At 34.8% G+C, this 16,338-nt stretch overlaps 1 protein-coding gene across 1 annotated transcript in view; it reads right to left on the bottom strand.

Moving 5' to 3' along the window:
- Positions 1-12: 12 nt before the first annotated feature.
- Positions 13-16,338, bottom strand: part of LOC149805110 (deoxyribonuclease TATDN3-like) — a 46,063-nt gene continuing 29,737 nt past the window's right edge. The window contains exons 9-12 of the mRNA XM_089947453.1: positions 14,144-14,199; positions 11,031-11,143; positions 7,096-7,176; positions 13-2,813 (exon numbers count right to left, since the gene is read on the bottom strand). Of these exons, the coding sequence (XP_089803579.1) occupies positions 2,670-2,813; positions 7,096-7,176; positions 11,031-11,143; positions 14,144-14,199 (394 nt within the window). The 3' untranslated portion in view covers positions 13-2,669. The remainder of the gene's footprint in view (positions 2,814-7,095; positions 7,177-11,030; positions 11,144-14,143; positions 14,200-16,338) is intronic.

The following is a 16,338-nucleotide window of genomic DNA, read 5'->3' as shown; positions in this document are numbered from 1 at the left end:
TACAAATACTCATATATTTTATTCTTTATTCACATTTATTATCATCCCCAAAAATTATAAAGCAAAAACAATACATCATAAACATTATCATTTAGATTTGAAATTCACATGTAGTCTTGTAGCATAAAAACTGAAAAGTTAACTTTAAGGTAGCATATACTTATTCTGCTTATAAACTGTAAAGTTAACAATGATAATGCTTACTCAATAAATTTATTTTGAGCTAAAATTCGACTTGATAAACAAAATAATGTAACAGATGTGCTAAGGTTAGCAGATAACAAGATCTCTGAATGTGGCACATTTGGCACGGTGTGTGGGTTTAATAAGAGTAGCATGAACAAAAGAAATGAACTTTAAAGTTGACAAAAACTATGATTAACTATAAATCTGGAAAATGCAAATAACCTATTAAAATGAAAAGATACAGATCTAATTCACCCTGGTCATTATACATTGTAAATTGACAAACTATTTACTGCATTACCTGGCATGCTGCAGTGAAAGCAAGGCGATTTATCTCATGATGAGATTACTGGCATGGTGTGGGTTTTTACAACCGATAAACAACCAATACAAAACTGTTGAAATGACTGCGCATCCATTACTGCTAAAGACAGAATGGTTAATTGTAATTGATGACTATGGCACTACAATGGCAGTTTGTGACATGTACTTAAATCTGATTGAGGGTCTTTAGCATGCAACTCTACGTTATAAATTCAATGAAAATAGTAATATGCCTTAACTGTTTCCCAGATATGTGTGCCTCTCAGTTCAAAACAATTTGCACTCAACCTAGAAATTGATTTAAACAAATATGATTAAAAAAGAGTAAAGTTCTGTAGTGTCTATATCTAATTTTGCAACAGTCATTTATAGCAGTGCTGAAACACATATTTTGCAAACAAACTGGCCACTAGTCATGTTTTGCACAAGCCAATGCATTTATATTGTAATCAATATGTACACAGTATACCTCTCCCTCTATAATTCCTGCACATCGGTGTCCAAAAACATAGACTGCACTTTAAGCATGGGCGTGAATTACTGAGGGACCTCTAAAAAATCTGCTAGACAAAAGACATCTGTATTCTGTATAAATCACTTTTTTTCTTTAAAATGTCCAACATCTGAAAGATTGTTAACATGATTCCAACTGGTTTCAACAACCAACACAGTACCCGAAAACATTAGTGTATTACGTCACATCTTTTGGTTTTTGTTGATTAGTCTGGTTCCCAGAGTGGTGTTTAATAGTTTCTGCAAAACAAGGAGTCTACAAAGCAGGGAACCAGACTAACTCTTGATACACTACCAAAAAATATTCCTTTTTATAAAAAATAGGCAACATTTCATGAGACAGTCGTCTTTGTTGATACTTGATTTCTGAATTGGTCACTTTGTAAATTACTGATGCCATGATTTCACTGCAAGGAACACTGAAACTTCTTATCAATCAAGAATCGAGAATATCTCGACATGCAAATTCAGGAATTCTCTGAAACTCATTTTCCACACAATGGTCCATATCTGTGAAACAAAGATCTTTATTTTACAAAGTACTCATTTTGCTTGGTTGCCTTGCTATCTTTAATCATAGTTATGACTGAGTAGGTTAATTTATGGTAATTTAATTAGATTGCATACATAATAACATTTACTACAGTGTTTGACTGATCAACTGAAACGAGAGTCGGAATGTAGGAATTGTGTGCCTTTTAACTTTTTTGTTTATTCCATCTCCTTTATTTGAGTCAAAAGACGCAATTAACGTGATAATAAAAAAGAAGGCCTGCTTTTTATTTAGTGCAATAATACAATAAATGTTTCCGCTAGTCCAATATCAAAACACGGTCAGCACTTAATTATGTTCTCAGAGAAACGCTTGCGGACATAGCTGTTACAGTAGATTGACACATTTTTACGTTTAATTACAAGAGGACACATTGCATTTATGATGATTACACTTAAAAGGAACTAAAAGACAGAAATAGAACACAAATTTGTACAAAAAATTTATTTAACTGGTTTTTTTATATCGAAGTACTGCATCCACTATGCGTAAGAGACATTTTTATTGATCAAATTTCCTTGAGTATCGTTAATTACAGTTAACTAAGAATGTCATTTGGAAAGAAAATGTAACAAATTTTATGACTTCTTTTTAAAGTTGATATTTCATAATGTTGATTAAAATTCCCAGGTACTATCTACCATTTTCGACGATAAAACGAGTGATATATTAGTTTCCATTACCAATTTTGATAGCGATATTCTTCAAGTTACAATACAATTTTTGTTATTTTCAGGTTTAAAAATTGGGATCCACACCTGACCTCACGTTATAAGCGGGTTTGCGAGTTATCAGGGTGCAAGTTATTGAGGGGGGGAGGGTGTATTTTGGTCATAAATGAGATGCGGTTCTTCACATCTGATATTATCATTTTAATGATTATCAGCTTCATTACACTCAAAGCAAATCAACTGTGCATGGTTTTTATGTACTTTTTAATTTTAAGGGGAAAATGCAGAATAATGTGACTCTAAAATGTATAGTGTCAAGAAAATGACCTTAATGCGAAACCTGATGGAGAGCGTTGATGCTAGCTAGACAAATGGACAAACATCATCAGTCCATAAGTCAGAATTGGTTTTGACCAATAAAATTACTTTTTGAGAAGCTTTGAGAGCTTTGGAAACAGTCTCAATGCATTCTGAGTGGTTATTTTGCTAATTTCACTGGTTTCCAACTTCTTGGCACTGGCAATGTAGTCACAAGATAAGACAATATTGCCCGGCACATTTCGCTCCTGAAAAATTTAAAAAAGATAAAATTTACTTGCATTTTATGCATTTGCATTAGAAGTCACCATGCATGCAAAATATAATTCAAGAAAGAAATGGATGTGGGACAGGGCCATTTAATCAAGATATCAAGTCATTTACAGGGTTCATACAGAATTCTGAATGATACATTTAAAGACTTTTCCCAAACTTTCAAAGACCACAAAGATAGATTTCCAAGACCTATTTTCACTAACATTTTGTATAAAAGTTATGCTATATGAGAAAACAATGAATGCAAAATACTACAATATTGTTCAATGATGAAATGAAACTGAACAGGTCATCAAAAGAAAGAAACCAGGAAAACTCTACTACATCCGAATCTAACAACCTTAGACAATTTTATTTGTGAGTAAGGTAAGAAATTAAACTGTTTGGGTTTATTTCAATTTTCAAAGACTTTTAAAGACCTCAGGGTAATATGCTCGATTTTCCCAAACTTTCAAGGCCTTGAAAATGCTACCTCATTTTTCCCAAACTGTCAAAGACCTTCAAAGACCATATGAACCTGCATTTTTATCAGCAAGAAACTTCATATTAAGCTTGAAAAAATTAAGATGTGATATTTGAATACTATCATATTTCCTTACCATTAAAATTCAGTGTGCAAGTAAAGGTATGTAAATCGTGATAACTCTTGGAGTTTGACCTTTTGAAACTTTATGTTACAGAATACATACATTTTAAAATGATGAGCTTGTGCTGAAGTGCATGTGATTGCATCATCTTGGTTTTAAATATAGGTTTGACAGAAATGGTAGCTCTCTGTTTATCATCCACAAGTGATAACATTTACATTTTTCATAAAAATCTGCAAATTATTTTAGTACTGACCTCTTCATAACCTAGATTGTTTTGAAACTGGATGTATGAAATAACCTATATTTATAACAAATAAAACAAAGATAATAAAAGATTTATTAATGGAAGAATATTACTTAAAATGTTCTAACTCTTTCATAGTTTATGTAGTTATAGTAGCTATGTCTTTGATAGTCTGAAATGTAATTAAAGAAGACTGTATACACACTGCTCTTCTTCTACTGGGAATTAATCCTCATCCAGTTTGCTTGTACAATTTTTTGTCTTCAGTTTGTCAAACTTAAAATTTGAAATACTATTTATTCTACATAGCAGTGGACAAGAGTTCTTACACCTGTTTATAGAGAGAGCTATCAAGAGACCATATAGTTTGTCCTTTGTGGTCTGATGTCCATTATATAGAAATTAAGACAGAATCTTCATGTCAATCCCTTGATCAAAGCATTGCTGAAAAAGCTTATTTAAAAAAATTGTTTCTCTGAGAATACTTATCTGATCACAATAATGTTAGGAGGAATCTCTGCTACCTCTTGAATCCAGCAATTATGAAATGAATTTTCGTTTCCCATCTATAGACCACTGAGAAAAAGGGAAGAAACTCTTCTTAACACATCCCTTTGCCTCCCTTCACCACCACTTAGTTACATTGTTACTTGTAACTTAAGCAATACCTCAACATGGATACTCGCATTTGCACAGAGGTGTGCAAGGGTTTAATAGTAACACGATTGGGGTAAGCATTCTTGGATAAACATAATTCAATAAAAAAATAAACTGATCTCTCCTTTTAACATATTCCCCAATCCTAGGATTTGGTAATATAAGTCAGTACTGAGCATCTTACCTCTGCAATAGTCACCCTTATGGGAATAATGAGACCAGCACAAGTAATGGCGTTGTAAGCAGTGATGATTGTTTTTTTAAATTCCTGTAATTTTTCATATGTGAAAATATGTTTTCAAAATAAGAAAAATAATGTGCAGATAGATAATCATTTTGGCGAAGTGATCATGTACAAAAAAAATGACTTGACATGATCATAAGTAATAAATCTATGTGCATCATGCACTAGTACAATAAGTTTAGATTTGCTGTAAATATGTGTATTGGAATAAAAAGGCACTAACTCACTTTTAATAATGGAGATTATTTCATTATAACTTACAAAAAGATTTGCAAAATGGAAGTTATGATGTACAGTAATTAAGCTGTCAACACTTCATCTGCAAAAGGTACATGAAAAGATGACTGAGAAGAAACAAATCCACTGACATGTTAGCAGACTCAGAAGCTGCAAAAAACTCCATTCCTGAAATTCATTCTATCAGAAACGGAGCTTAACAGTCCATGCTGTGTGCAACTGTGGGAGGCAGACAAAATAGTCTGGTAAAACATTCACACCAAGATTGACAAAATGCTGGATGGAGACTGACTTGTGCCAATTGACCAGATATCCCTGAATTACTCAACAGGGAAAGAAGAATGTTTCTGTCATTAACCAATGAAAAACTTACCATATGTTTCTGGAAAACCTCATCAAAATATGCTGCTGTCACAGTTGATGATTTTGATGCAAGTCCATGGGCTGGTAATGAGGGTGAATAGGACATTGTGAAATTGGTAAATGGTTCCTTGGAAAACAAACCAAAGGAACTTGGATGATGATGTGTGTATAGGAATGTGAATGACTGCACTGATTATTGCAGCTGACCAAAAATTCATTCCTTTTTAACAAACATCTGACTAATCTTGCTGTCTCAACTCTGAACCATGTTACTGCTATATTCTTGTGACTGGCCTGAGAATGTCATTATCCTTAGGTACTAGAAACAGCCTACAGTAAAACCCAGGAGACTATCTTAACCACAGGCTTCTCTAGTAACGACCAGATCTCCTTCTGTAAAATTCTCCATAACAGATGGCATGCCCATCATAGAAGGGTATAGAAACTGGATGACTGTCTCCCATAAGCTCCAAGCCATCAATGAAGAAATAAGAGGGATGGCAGGGAACAAATTCACCCATGACCAGTAACTGTCATTACCTTTTGGATCTGTCAATCCAACAATGCCTATGAATATTGTGAGGGTGGCAAATCTGCACTGCCTTCAACCTCCTTATGCAGCCTACCCAACATGTACTGTGGGCATTGGACACACCACTTTTGATGTGGAGGACCAATAAAAGTGTCCCTCACAACACTAATAAGTGACATCTTCTAATGCAAACTTGATACATTGCAGTCTGTCTCTCTGGATTTCCACATCTCTCTTTGGTCTTAAGTCCTCATTGCAGAACTGTGTTCTATCCATGATGCACAAACACTGCAAATCAATGGAGGGTCAGTAATCTACAAGATATAACTTGGATTTTATGATAGGTAGGGAATACAATGTACATCACATTCAGTGAAAGCTAAAATGAAGTAAACAACCTGAACCACCAAGGTGGTATCCATAGGTATGGGAAAGAGTGGGGAAGAGTTTTTCCCTTTATCTATATGGTATTTAGATGGGAAAGACAACAGTTTTCATCTTTCTGCTGTGGCTAATTTAAGAGGAAGCTTCTTCCTAACATTAATGTGACAGGGGCTGTGTTCAAAGGAAAAACGTTAACCAAACCTTTAAACTGCTGACAATGCCAGCAAAAAAGTGACTGATATTTTTCATTTCCACTAGTGTCGGCTTGACTAAAAAGGGGTTTATAATGTTGTCTTTTATCAGTAAGTGTCCTTTGTATACAACTACTAAAGAAGGTTTAACTGTATAGCAAGCACCCTAAATGGCACTGATCTTGACATGATGTAATCGTGGCAGTGGAGGAGAGTAGACAAGCTAGAGAAAACAATAATTAATTATGGATGACCACAAAACCTTGAAAAACTGAAAGCATATTGACATTAGGTTTTCACCAGTAGACTAATTATAGTATCTAGCTGGTCCTTAATAAAAATAGTACCAATCTGATCTGAAATATGGCTGCTATATACTGAAAATTTTAAAACTAATTCTGCTAAATGGATGATCATTTCAACTTGGGATTTTCACCAAAAGCCTTCTAATGGTATCTAGATTGTCCAAAATAACAATGGTGGATATCTTACACCCAATTTGGTTACCACAGTGGCTGTCTGAAAATCTTAACAACTAAAAAACATGAGAAATGTTTTGAATATTCACAGTTAGATAGAAGAAATGGTCTTACCTTGAATTCCTGGAAATTCTTTTCATACATTAGCACACCAGACCCTTTAAGGGCTCTTCTTTTAAGGAAAATGTCTTGTACCCATATCCCTATTTACCATGGCATTACATGTATGTAAGGTCACACTATCAATATTCATGTTTCTTCCTTATGTTGCTTAATGCACTACAAGTAACCTAAGATGAGAAAAAGGAAAATATATTTCTGTATCTAACCAACCTCTTTATCTGGTCCAAGAGCAGGAGAGTCTGTTTCCAAGAGAAGGGCTTCCATAGGTAACTCTTTCACCATCTTTTGCTTCTAATTTCAATAAGCAGGAAGAGATGGGTTATGAAAAAGAAAATAATATAAAATTTACTAAATGCACGATGAATTCTTATGTTTCAATTTTACAGGCAATGTGGACAGTCGAGATTCATCCTAATATGACCCTGTATGAATTAAACTAAACAAACCATCACTACTTGTTCTGATCATAACAATTATAATAGATATATTTCAGGTTAACAGCTAGAACTTAAGATCTTGAAATAGAAAACTTGGTACAGCCAATTACTTTCTGTTTACAAATCAAGAGAATGTTTATTTTAGGCTGAACTGTTATTACCATGGTCATTCTTTTTAATGTTTGGTGCAATACAGCTGTCACAACAGAAAACAGGTTGCTATAGTTGATTTTAAACTGAACCCCCTAGGCTGGCTTATTAAATAGAGCGTTTCTTGCTCAAGAAGAACATAAGACAATTGATTTTATTGGCTGACAAATCAAATGTTTTATTAATCTTGACTACCTTGGATACTGAATGCGAGAATAGGTTCGATGATCATGGATAGAGTATGTAAAAAGTCCAGCAAAAACACTGATACATGTATTTCCAAAGCAGTTGTACAGGGTGTGAAAATGCTGACTCCTCAGTCTAAAATAAGATTTCTAGAAGAGATGTTTACTCAGTCATGAAGAACTCAGTTTTTTCTGAATATTGTACGAACTTTGGAAATGAAGTTTTAAACCGAGAAAATGAGTTCATATTTTCCCATACAAATGCAGCAGCCCTTTTATTGTATACTCATTTTGTTATTTAATTATTAAAAAAATACATTACAAGAAACTCAATTCTCTGCATGAATGCCCATAGCATAATGTGTTTGATATTTTTTGCATCAATAAGAAAAAGGTAGCAATATTTGTGAACACTATTTTTCTAAATAATACCACTTTTTGACCAGGTTGGGACCATTGGGCCTATCTTTTTTCCATTCCTGAAATGAATACTTACTTAAAAATGAAGGACCGTGTGTAAGAATGTATAGCCCAATCTTGCTTACTTCTTGTATAAAGGTAACCAGCTACTGCATGTTTGGAACTTAACACTAAGGCTGCTTAAGTTGGCAATATGTTATGATTTCATATTTCTACAAGTGTTTCACAGGTTTTAATAGCACAGTTTCAACCATTCGATTAGTTGTAATGTTGTAATGGGGTTTAATGCCATTTTTCAGCACAAGATAGGCTATACATAGTGGCTAGTATTAATGGTGAAGGAAGAACCCGGGAAAACCCTGGAAAGAACCACTGACCCACGAGAAGCTACCGTCAAGCTTTCTCATGTACCCACATTAGCCGAGCCTGAGACTCAAACCCTTGCAGACAGGTGAGATGGCAGTGATCCGTAATGGTGAGTGCTTAAGACCACTTGACCACTCGGGGCCCCACCATTCAATTAGAAGAAATTGGTCAACTTGAAGATTTGTTTTTGTATGATGCAGCCAAAACAGTCCAAACCTGAACAAAATCCCCTAATAAAACATGTAAACTGCATATAAATGCCACATGGGTCATTTGCATCAACACAAATACATATATATCAAATTCCATGGTCTAAACCAAGCAAGTCCTGGGCAGTGGTGCTAGCAAGATGTTTACTCATAAACATGAATCTCCTCACTAACAGAAGCACATTTAGAGTAGCTATCATTACACAAACTGGCATGATACAAAAGCAATATTAGCTATCAATACACAAAACTGGCACGATACAAAGGAAATACTAGCTATCATTACACAAACTGGCATGATACAAAAGCAATATTAGCTATCAATACACAAAACTGGCACGATACAAAGGAAATACTAGCTATCATTACACAAACTGGCATGATACAAAGGCAATATTAGCTATTATTACACAAACTGGCATGATACAAAAGCAATATTAGCTATCATTACACAAACTGGCATGATACAAAGGCAATATTAGCTATCATTACACAAACTGGCATGATACAAAGGTAATAGTAGCAATCAATACACAAAATGGTATGATACAAGGGCAATAGTAGCCATCAATACACAGGTAGCATAAAATGGCAATGGGAGTGAAAAATCTTTCAAAGAGATGTATAATGACAATACTTTACAAGGGTCGTTGTGGAATGGGACTGGACAGAACGTTTTTAAAAAATTGATCAGAGATGATATAAAAAACGGACTATATAAAGAAAAATCTAATTCAAGTCAGGAGAAAAACGGAATTTCACTTTAAAATGGCAAAATATCATGTCTTTGGTATGTACTTACTATAATGAGCTTTAACATCAAGAAATGTACCCAAGCAATATTTGAAGTGAACAATCATAGCATCACATTAAATATGCTATGTATGTACACCGCTCCCTCGATAACTCGCGCCCGGATAACTTGCGATCCCGCTTATAACGCGGTGTCCATCTTGGCTCCCAATTTTTTTTCCAGAGAAAACGTATTTAAAATATCTTTAAAATATGCTGAATGTGAAAAAATTACGATAAGAATTGGTAAATTAAACCTTGATACATTGCTCGTTTTATCATCGTAAATGGTGATTAATGCCCATAAAAATAGAATCCATATTTTGAAATTTTCAAGTTCTAAATAAGAATTAACTTCAGAGATCTCGAAAACACTTAATTACGCGTGTTTGGACGCCAAATTTTGATCTGGGACGCAGAAAATCACTGAGGCGGGAGTCCTCTGTACGCATGTAATAGGTGCGCGGGAAAATTCAAAGATTTGCCAGTCCTGTTTCCGCCACCTGCTTTGTGGGAAAATGTGTTGATCAGTTAGCTGTGCTGATATTTACAATGAATAATTCAGTGACTGAAAGACTCCTTGATGTATATACATGTTGCCATTTTATAAGAGTACACAAAAAAAGAACATGATGCAATAGCTAGGTGGCTAGTTCAAAGGCTTTGACTGGCAGCCAGGTGAGAAAATGTACTGATGCAGACGCAGATGTTGCACCACCTCCCTCCTCTGCACAGGAAGCAATCAAATCTTTTGACATTGCCATAATGTGGCTGGAGACCCAAAATGTTGACTACGTAAAGCTCATGCAGTTGAGAAATCTGAGGGATTTTGCTCGGCGGCAGAGAAACTAAGGAGTAACACACAAAAAAAAATTAACTGATTTTTTTCAAAAAGTGAATTGATATTTGTCAAGCGTGGCACAAACAGCGAGTATTAACTTGTTCTAATTTACGTTGTTTTAAATTTGTAGACCCATTTAATATGCTAGTACTGATTAACCCTTGTTTTTTGTTTTCCATTTTACTTCTATCACAATCAAATCTATCTATCTATCGTTCGATCGAGACTGTTTCTCGAAAAGAGTTGATCTTTTGTATATAAAAAACGTCTAATTTGGATCAAACAATAAAACTAGAATGTATCCAATTCAACATAAAAATTAGTGACATAGTGCACAATGTGTGAAATGGTACACATGTTAAGTGAACGGAAACCACGCGGAATAATGTTTTCCATGATCACCTCAATATACTCTAATTTATCCAGAAATTAATGTTGCTCTATGAGGAAATAATAAACAAAGTACACCATTATGAAGAGATATTAATTCACAGTTAATCTCTGCATGATTATAAAGTGAGTATTCAACACTATAATCTGCCTACCCCCCCCCCCACTGCTTTTCCTTTATGTCGTCGATCACTTTATTGGTTTTGGGCTTATTTTATAGGTCACTTGATAACTCACGCCTCACTTATAGTGCGGTCGATGTTTCTGGACCCCGATGTGCGCGAGTTATCGAGGGAGTGGTGTACTGAGTTACAGAAGGACAGGAGCTTATCATCATGCAGACTTGTTTTTTTACCTGTTCACTTCTGATAACAGAGGGAGGAACGGAGAAAAAATAGCCCTCCATTACCCCTTCCCTTGCCACTTTTGCTTTGCCATCAAATCCATGTAACAAGACTCTGGATGCACCTGAAACACATAAAATACTGTTTGATTAAAAAAAATGGTATAAGTGGAAAATATAAAAATCAAGAACTGAAGATGTGATGTATAGGAAACACATTATGAGTGTATGATAACAGATATACAGGAAAGTTATTAAGTGGACAATCTTTGGCAAAAGGAACAAGAATGACCAAAATACACTTTACTTACATACATCACACAGACCAAAATACACTTTACTTACATACATCACACAGAGTCTTACAAATGTCTAAACCAAACAGCACAGCAGCTTAAATTCAGTATCCCCAAAATGGCAAACAGGGCACTACAATATGAAACACTAAGCTTAAAAACTACCCTTTTACCATCTTATATATCATTTACAATTATTAACCACGGTAAAATATTTTCTAGATGTTTTAAAAATATAATTTTTTTCTAATGATAATCATAGAGTACAAACTACTTGATTTCAATATATGAGTCAAGATCAAGCATTCTGGTAGCCTTGGACTCTGGGTAGTAGTTAAAATTCAGCGTTCTAGTAGCCCTGGACTATGAGCAGCAGTTAAAATCAAGCTTTTTGGTAGCCCTGGACTCAGCAAACAAGATATGTAGAAATGATATGCAAGTACAGCAACATGCATCAAACAGATCAGAGTGTGCATTCTTTGTTCCCTTTAAGATTGCAATGAGCAGCATGGACTCTTATCTACTAGTGTACTCATTCAAATCACCCTCAACTTTTTGCAATATAAGCAACATTAAAAAAGAGACTTCGAAGTAATCATAGTTCTACTTTTCAAATTTTAAGTTTTCAGTGGATGCTAGATAATGAAAGACTGACAATGAAAACAAAATTTTATGACATTTCAACTGTTAATGAAATACCTTCAGTAGTTTTAACGTTAACACCTGCAATTTTGAAAACAAACCTCATAAAAAAATCATCTTTTTCATAGTCCCAAACTATTGCTTCTATGGTTTAATGACAGCAACAGAATAAATGCAGTTCAAAATGGCCACCATTTACATCGAAGGGTTTTTGCTAGTATGTGACCAAAAAAGGCAGAGGAGATACAGGTGTAGAATGAGATGGCAGATCTTTGCTAGACTAGTTCCAGTCTAATGCATATTTGATGCTGTAAAATACAGTAAATACTGAACTCTTCATATCAGAAGGACATAGAAAGCTGCTGCCATCTTACGAGATTTATATAAATTATTTTGTTATATATCTTTTCTAGTAGTCTGATAATGAAGATTGCTCTTTCGTAACAAGTGGGCATGAAAAAATCTGTTGAAGCATTACAGCCTTCACTGAATAACCATTAACTTCCAATGCATAATTTCCTTAAATTCAAATATTTTGTAAATATTCAACTGGGCCTTCAACTGGGCCTTCATGATAACAACTGATTTAAAAATTCACATACAGGTTTCTTCACTTGAATAAAGATAGCAACATTTTTGTACAACAATGTCAGTGTCTGCTAGCCTTAAAGAATCAGTAACATAACATTTCAAGGATTGATTGTGTTTGTTGTTAAATACAAAATCTATCTAAAGTAAGAACCTTTCAGTACCAAACAAAGGAAATGGTCCATGTGATACTGTAACTTACAACACATCATTAAATTGTCAAATTTAGCATATTAGCAACCAACTATGTCTGGGATTTGCTCACTGGCAATACTATTCACAAGATAAAACCTTTATCATTAGGATGGCTACCTGATTCAGACTCTTGGCAACAGAAAATGTTTGGGATTTGGGATTTGCTCACTGGCAACACCATTCACAAGATAAAACCCTTATCATCAGGACATCTCCCTCATTCATACTCTAAAAATAATCCAAAAAGTGAAGAAACAAACCCAACCCCAAAACCTGCAAATTTCTCTGAAGCTAATACAATATTTCCTTGTTTACAATACTAATGATAGAAATATCCCCAGAAAAAATATTTCTGACTGCTCTTCTGGGAACTATCACATGTATTGCATAGAACCCCATGTTAATAATATAACGTTGGCAAATTTGCTTTTCTTGTTAAATTAGCAGCAATCCTATATATGTGAAAATGGTGTGATGTACAATTGCCAGATACAAAGATACATTGTGAAGATTGTGATTCATCATGATCAGATATAAAAATACGCTGTGAAGTTTTGTGAATTACAGTCATCAAGTACGAGGATGCATTGTGAAAATTGTGTGATTCACCATGATCAGATATAAAGATACGCTGTGAAGTTTTGTGAATTACAGTCATCAAGTACGAGGATGCATTGTGAAAACTGTGTGATTCACCATGATCAGATATAAAGATAAGCTGTGAAGTTTTGTGAATTACAGTCATCAAGTACGAGGATGCATTGTGAAAATTGTGTGATTCACCGTGATCAGATATAAAGATATGCTGTGAAGTTTTGTGAATTACAGTCATCAAGTACGAGGATGCATTGTGAAAATTGTGTGATTCACTGTGATCAGATATAAGGATACGCTGTGAAGTTTTGTGAATTACAGTCATCAAGTATGAGGATGCATTGTGAAAATTGTGTGATTCACCGTGATCAGATATAAGGATACGCTGTGAAGTTCTGTGAATTACAGTCATCAAGTATGAGGATGCATTGTGAAAATTGTGTGATTCACCATGATCAGATATAAAGATACGCTGTGAAGTTTTGTGAATTACAGTCATCAAGTACGAGGATGCATTGTGAAAACTGTGTGATTCACCGTGATCAGATATAAAGATACGCTGTGAAGTTTTGTGAATTACAGTCATCAAGTACGAGGATGCATTGTGAAAATTGTGTGATTCACCGTGATCAGATATAAAGATTTATTCAGCTTTTAAGGGTGCTGATACTAGCAAACAAATATAGCATTTAAAATAAACTCTCTTTTAAACTCTGCAGGAGAATCCCTGACTCTGAAAAAAATTATAATGTAATTAATGGAACTCTTGGGAATAAAAAAAACAATATTAAAACTGCAGATGGAGCATACCTTGCTCTTTAAGTAATGCTATTGTGGGTCTTCCAGAAGATCTTGAGTGAACATTCCTGAAAGAAAAAAACCCCAATAATTACTTTAACAAATCCCTGAAACATAGAAGATATCCACTGTAATACATCTGTATACACACACAATAAATGGCTATAATTAAGTTCTCACCTCAAAAAGTTTCAGATAATAAATATTGTTGAAACAGCTGCTGAAATTATGAATTTGTAAATATTTCATCAAATTATATGTAAGAATGTATTGCTGCACTTTCAAAGAACAGGTGGGGATTGTGATATCAGACTACATGTGGGTGGGTGGGTGGGTGATGCAACTCATCCTACATTGTTCACAATAAAGAATTCAAACCCTGGAGAGTGATACAGATCTGCACAATGGTTTAAAATTCTGAAACAGCTCATGAGTATGGGGTTTTAGTAGTGGACATTGTTTGACATAATTCATGCAAGGATACTTTAAAAATTTTATTAAGGTTTTCTTTACTGAAAAAGTCAAAATCAACTTTTTCTATTTTTTGAAACAGCAGCCATATCTGATCATGGATCTGGACCATTTGTAAAAATTTGAAAGAGTTTTATGTGAGCATGCTTTCCATTAAATTTTGACAGAATCTGTTGAGCGGTTTTAGCGAAGTTCAAAGATTTTCTATTTGATAGCTGGATCAGCACCATTTGTACAAAACTGAAAGGCCTTAATACCAGAATGCTTTCTCTCAAACTTGTTCAACTTTTATTCAGCAATTTTGAGAATTTTCTTAAGATTGTTTTCATAAAGTTTATACATTTTTAGTAACAGTGGCCATATCTGAGGACCAAATGGAATTATTTGTGCAAAACTGAAAGGCCTTCATGTTTTGTCAAATTTTGTCAAATTCTTTAGTGGCTTTTGAGAAGTTAAAGTCTTTTTGCATTTTTATATAGGTGCTTCAGATAGCAAATGAGTGCTCAAACTAGATCTTGCAACAAAGAGAATGACCATTATCAGGCTGTTGGAGGATGGTAACATGTTCTTGGCAACAAAACCATTTGCAATCAGAACTGCCAAACCATCCAGTCAGCAATGGAGACAGTTTGGGTCAACTGACAGAGTAAGCAATTTGCTCAGCTTACAGGATGAAGCTTGAGTTACCAGAAAACAAGTCCCGTGAAACAGGAGATTTGGTGAAGAAGGGGACAAGGGCTCAAACTTAGGTGTTGAGACTGATTAAAATGTGCTTTTCAGTAAATTCAATAGGACTGCTTCCCAGTGATAAGTGCTCCAGGGACATCCTAGTAACTTTTTTGTTGGTTGCCTTGCAAATCCCTTTTCTGTAGATGAGACTGTGTGAGATGGAAAGAAGGCATCTCTGGTGGCTTAATGCAAATTCCATCAACCTGATTATTAAAGAAGAGATTAGAAGATGAAGGTTGTGAGTGTGGCTTGGTCTATGACGATCTTTATGAAAGGTTGAAGTAAAGAGCACTGCATTTTGTTCCATCTGTTGTACGTTTGTAGCTGCTATGACAGTCATGGCCATAGTATGTTGGGTCTCTATGTTACAAAGTGGACCATTTTATAAACATGCTCCCACATATTCTGTTGAAATTTGAGGTGGGAGGTCAGCTGTGTCTGCCTATTGAAGATCACCATAGATGTTAGATTAAACATTAATCTCACAATCACATTACATATCAACTCATGGTATCCAAAATGGAGAGCAGAGAAGGCATTTACAAGAAAAAACATCCAAAGATTCTGGAACATGTAACTGACAAAGTAAACAGTTCCAAAATGTCAGTAACTTGTCAGATTGTGGAAGTAATTGAAAGCAGATCCTTCCGCAGACAATGATCACCTGATGTCAGAACTGTAGACCTGGCAGGTGATGTAAAAGAAAGAGGATTACAGAACACCAATGGGAGTAGGCAGAAAACTTCTTCAGAAAACTTCTCCAAGCCTGCAGATTCAGTCATCATAATATTATCTAATAACAATGAGGGAACTTGAGCACCAGTTTTTGTCAATTTTGGATTATCAATAAGGTAGTGAAGCTGAAGTTTCTTGCACTACCTGTTAATTAGCAGGAGAAAAATGTCAAGGATGGTGGCTCACTACACTTGAAGCGCAGTATAAATGAATTTCCCTTACTTGTAAGGTGTTGCTAAGTAGAGGCTCCCTTGAGGTGGAAAAGGCTTGAG

This window comes from Sinohyriopsis cumingii, chromosome 2 (assembly GCF_028554795.1).
Source record: "Sinohyriopsis cumingii isolate HCF-2022 chromosome 2, ASM2855479v2, whole genome shotgun sequence".
NCBI lineage: Eukaryota > Metazoa > Mollusca > Bivalvia > Unionida > Unionidae > Sinohyriopsis > Sinohyriopsis cumingii.
This window is presented reverse-complemented; position numbering and strand designations above follow the sequence as displayed.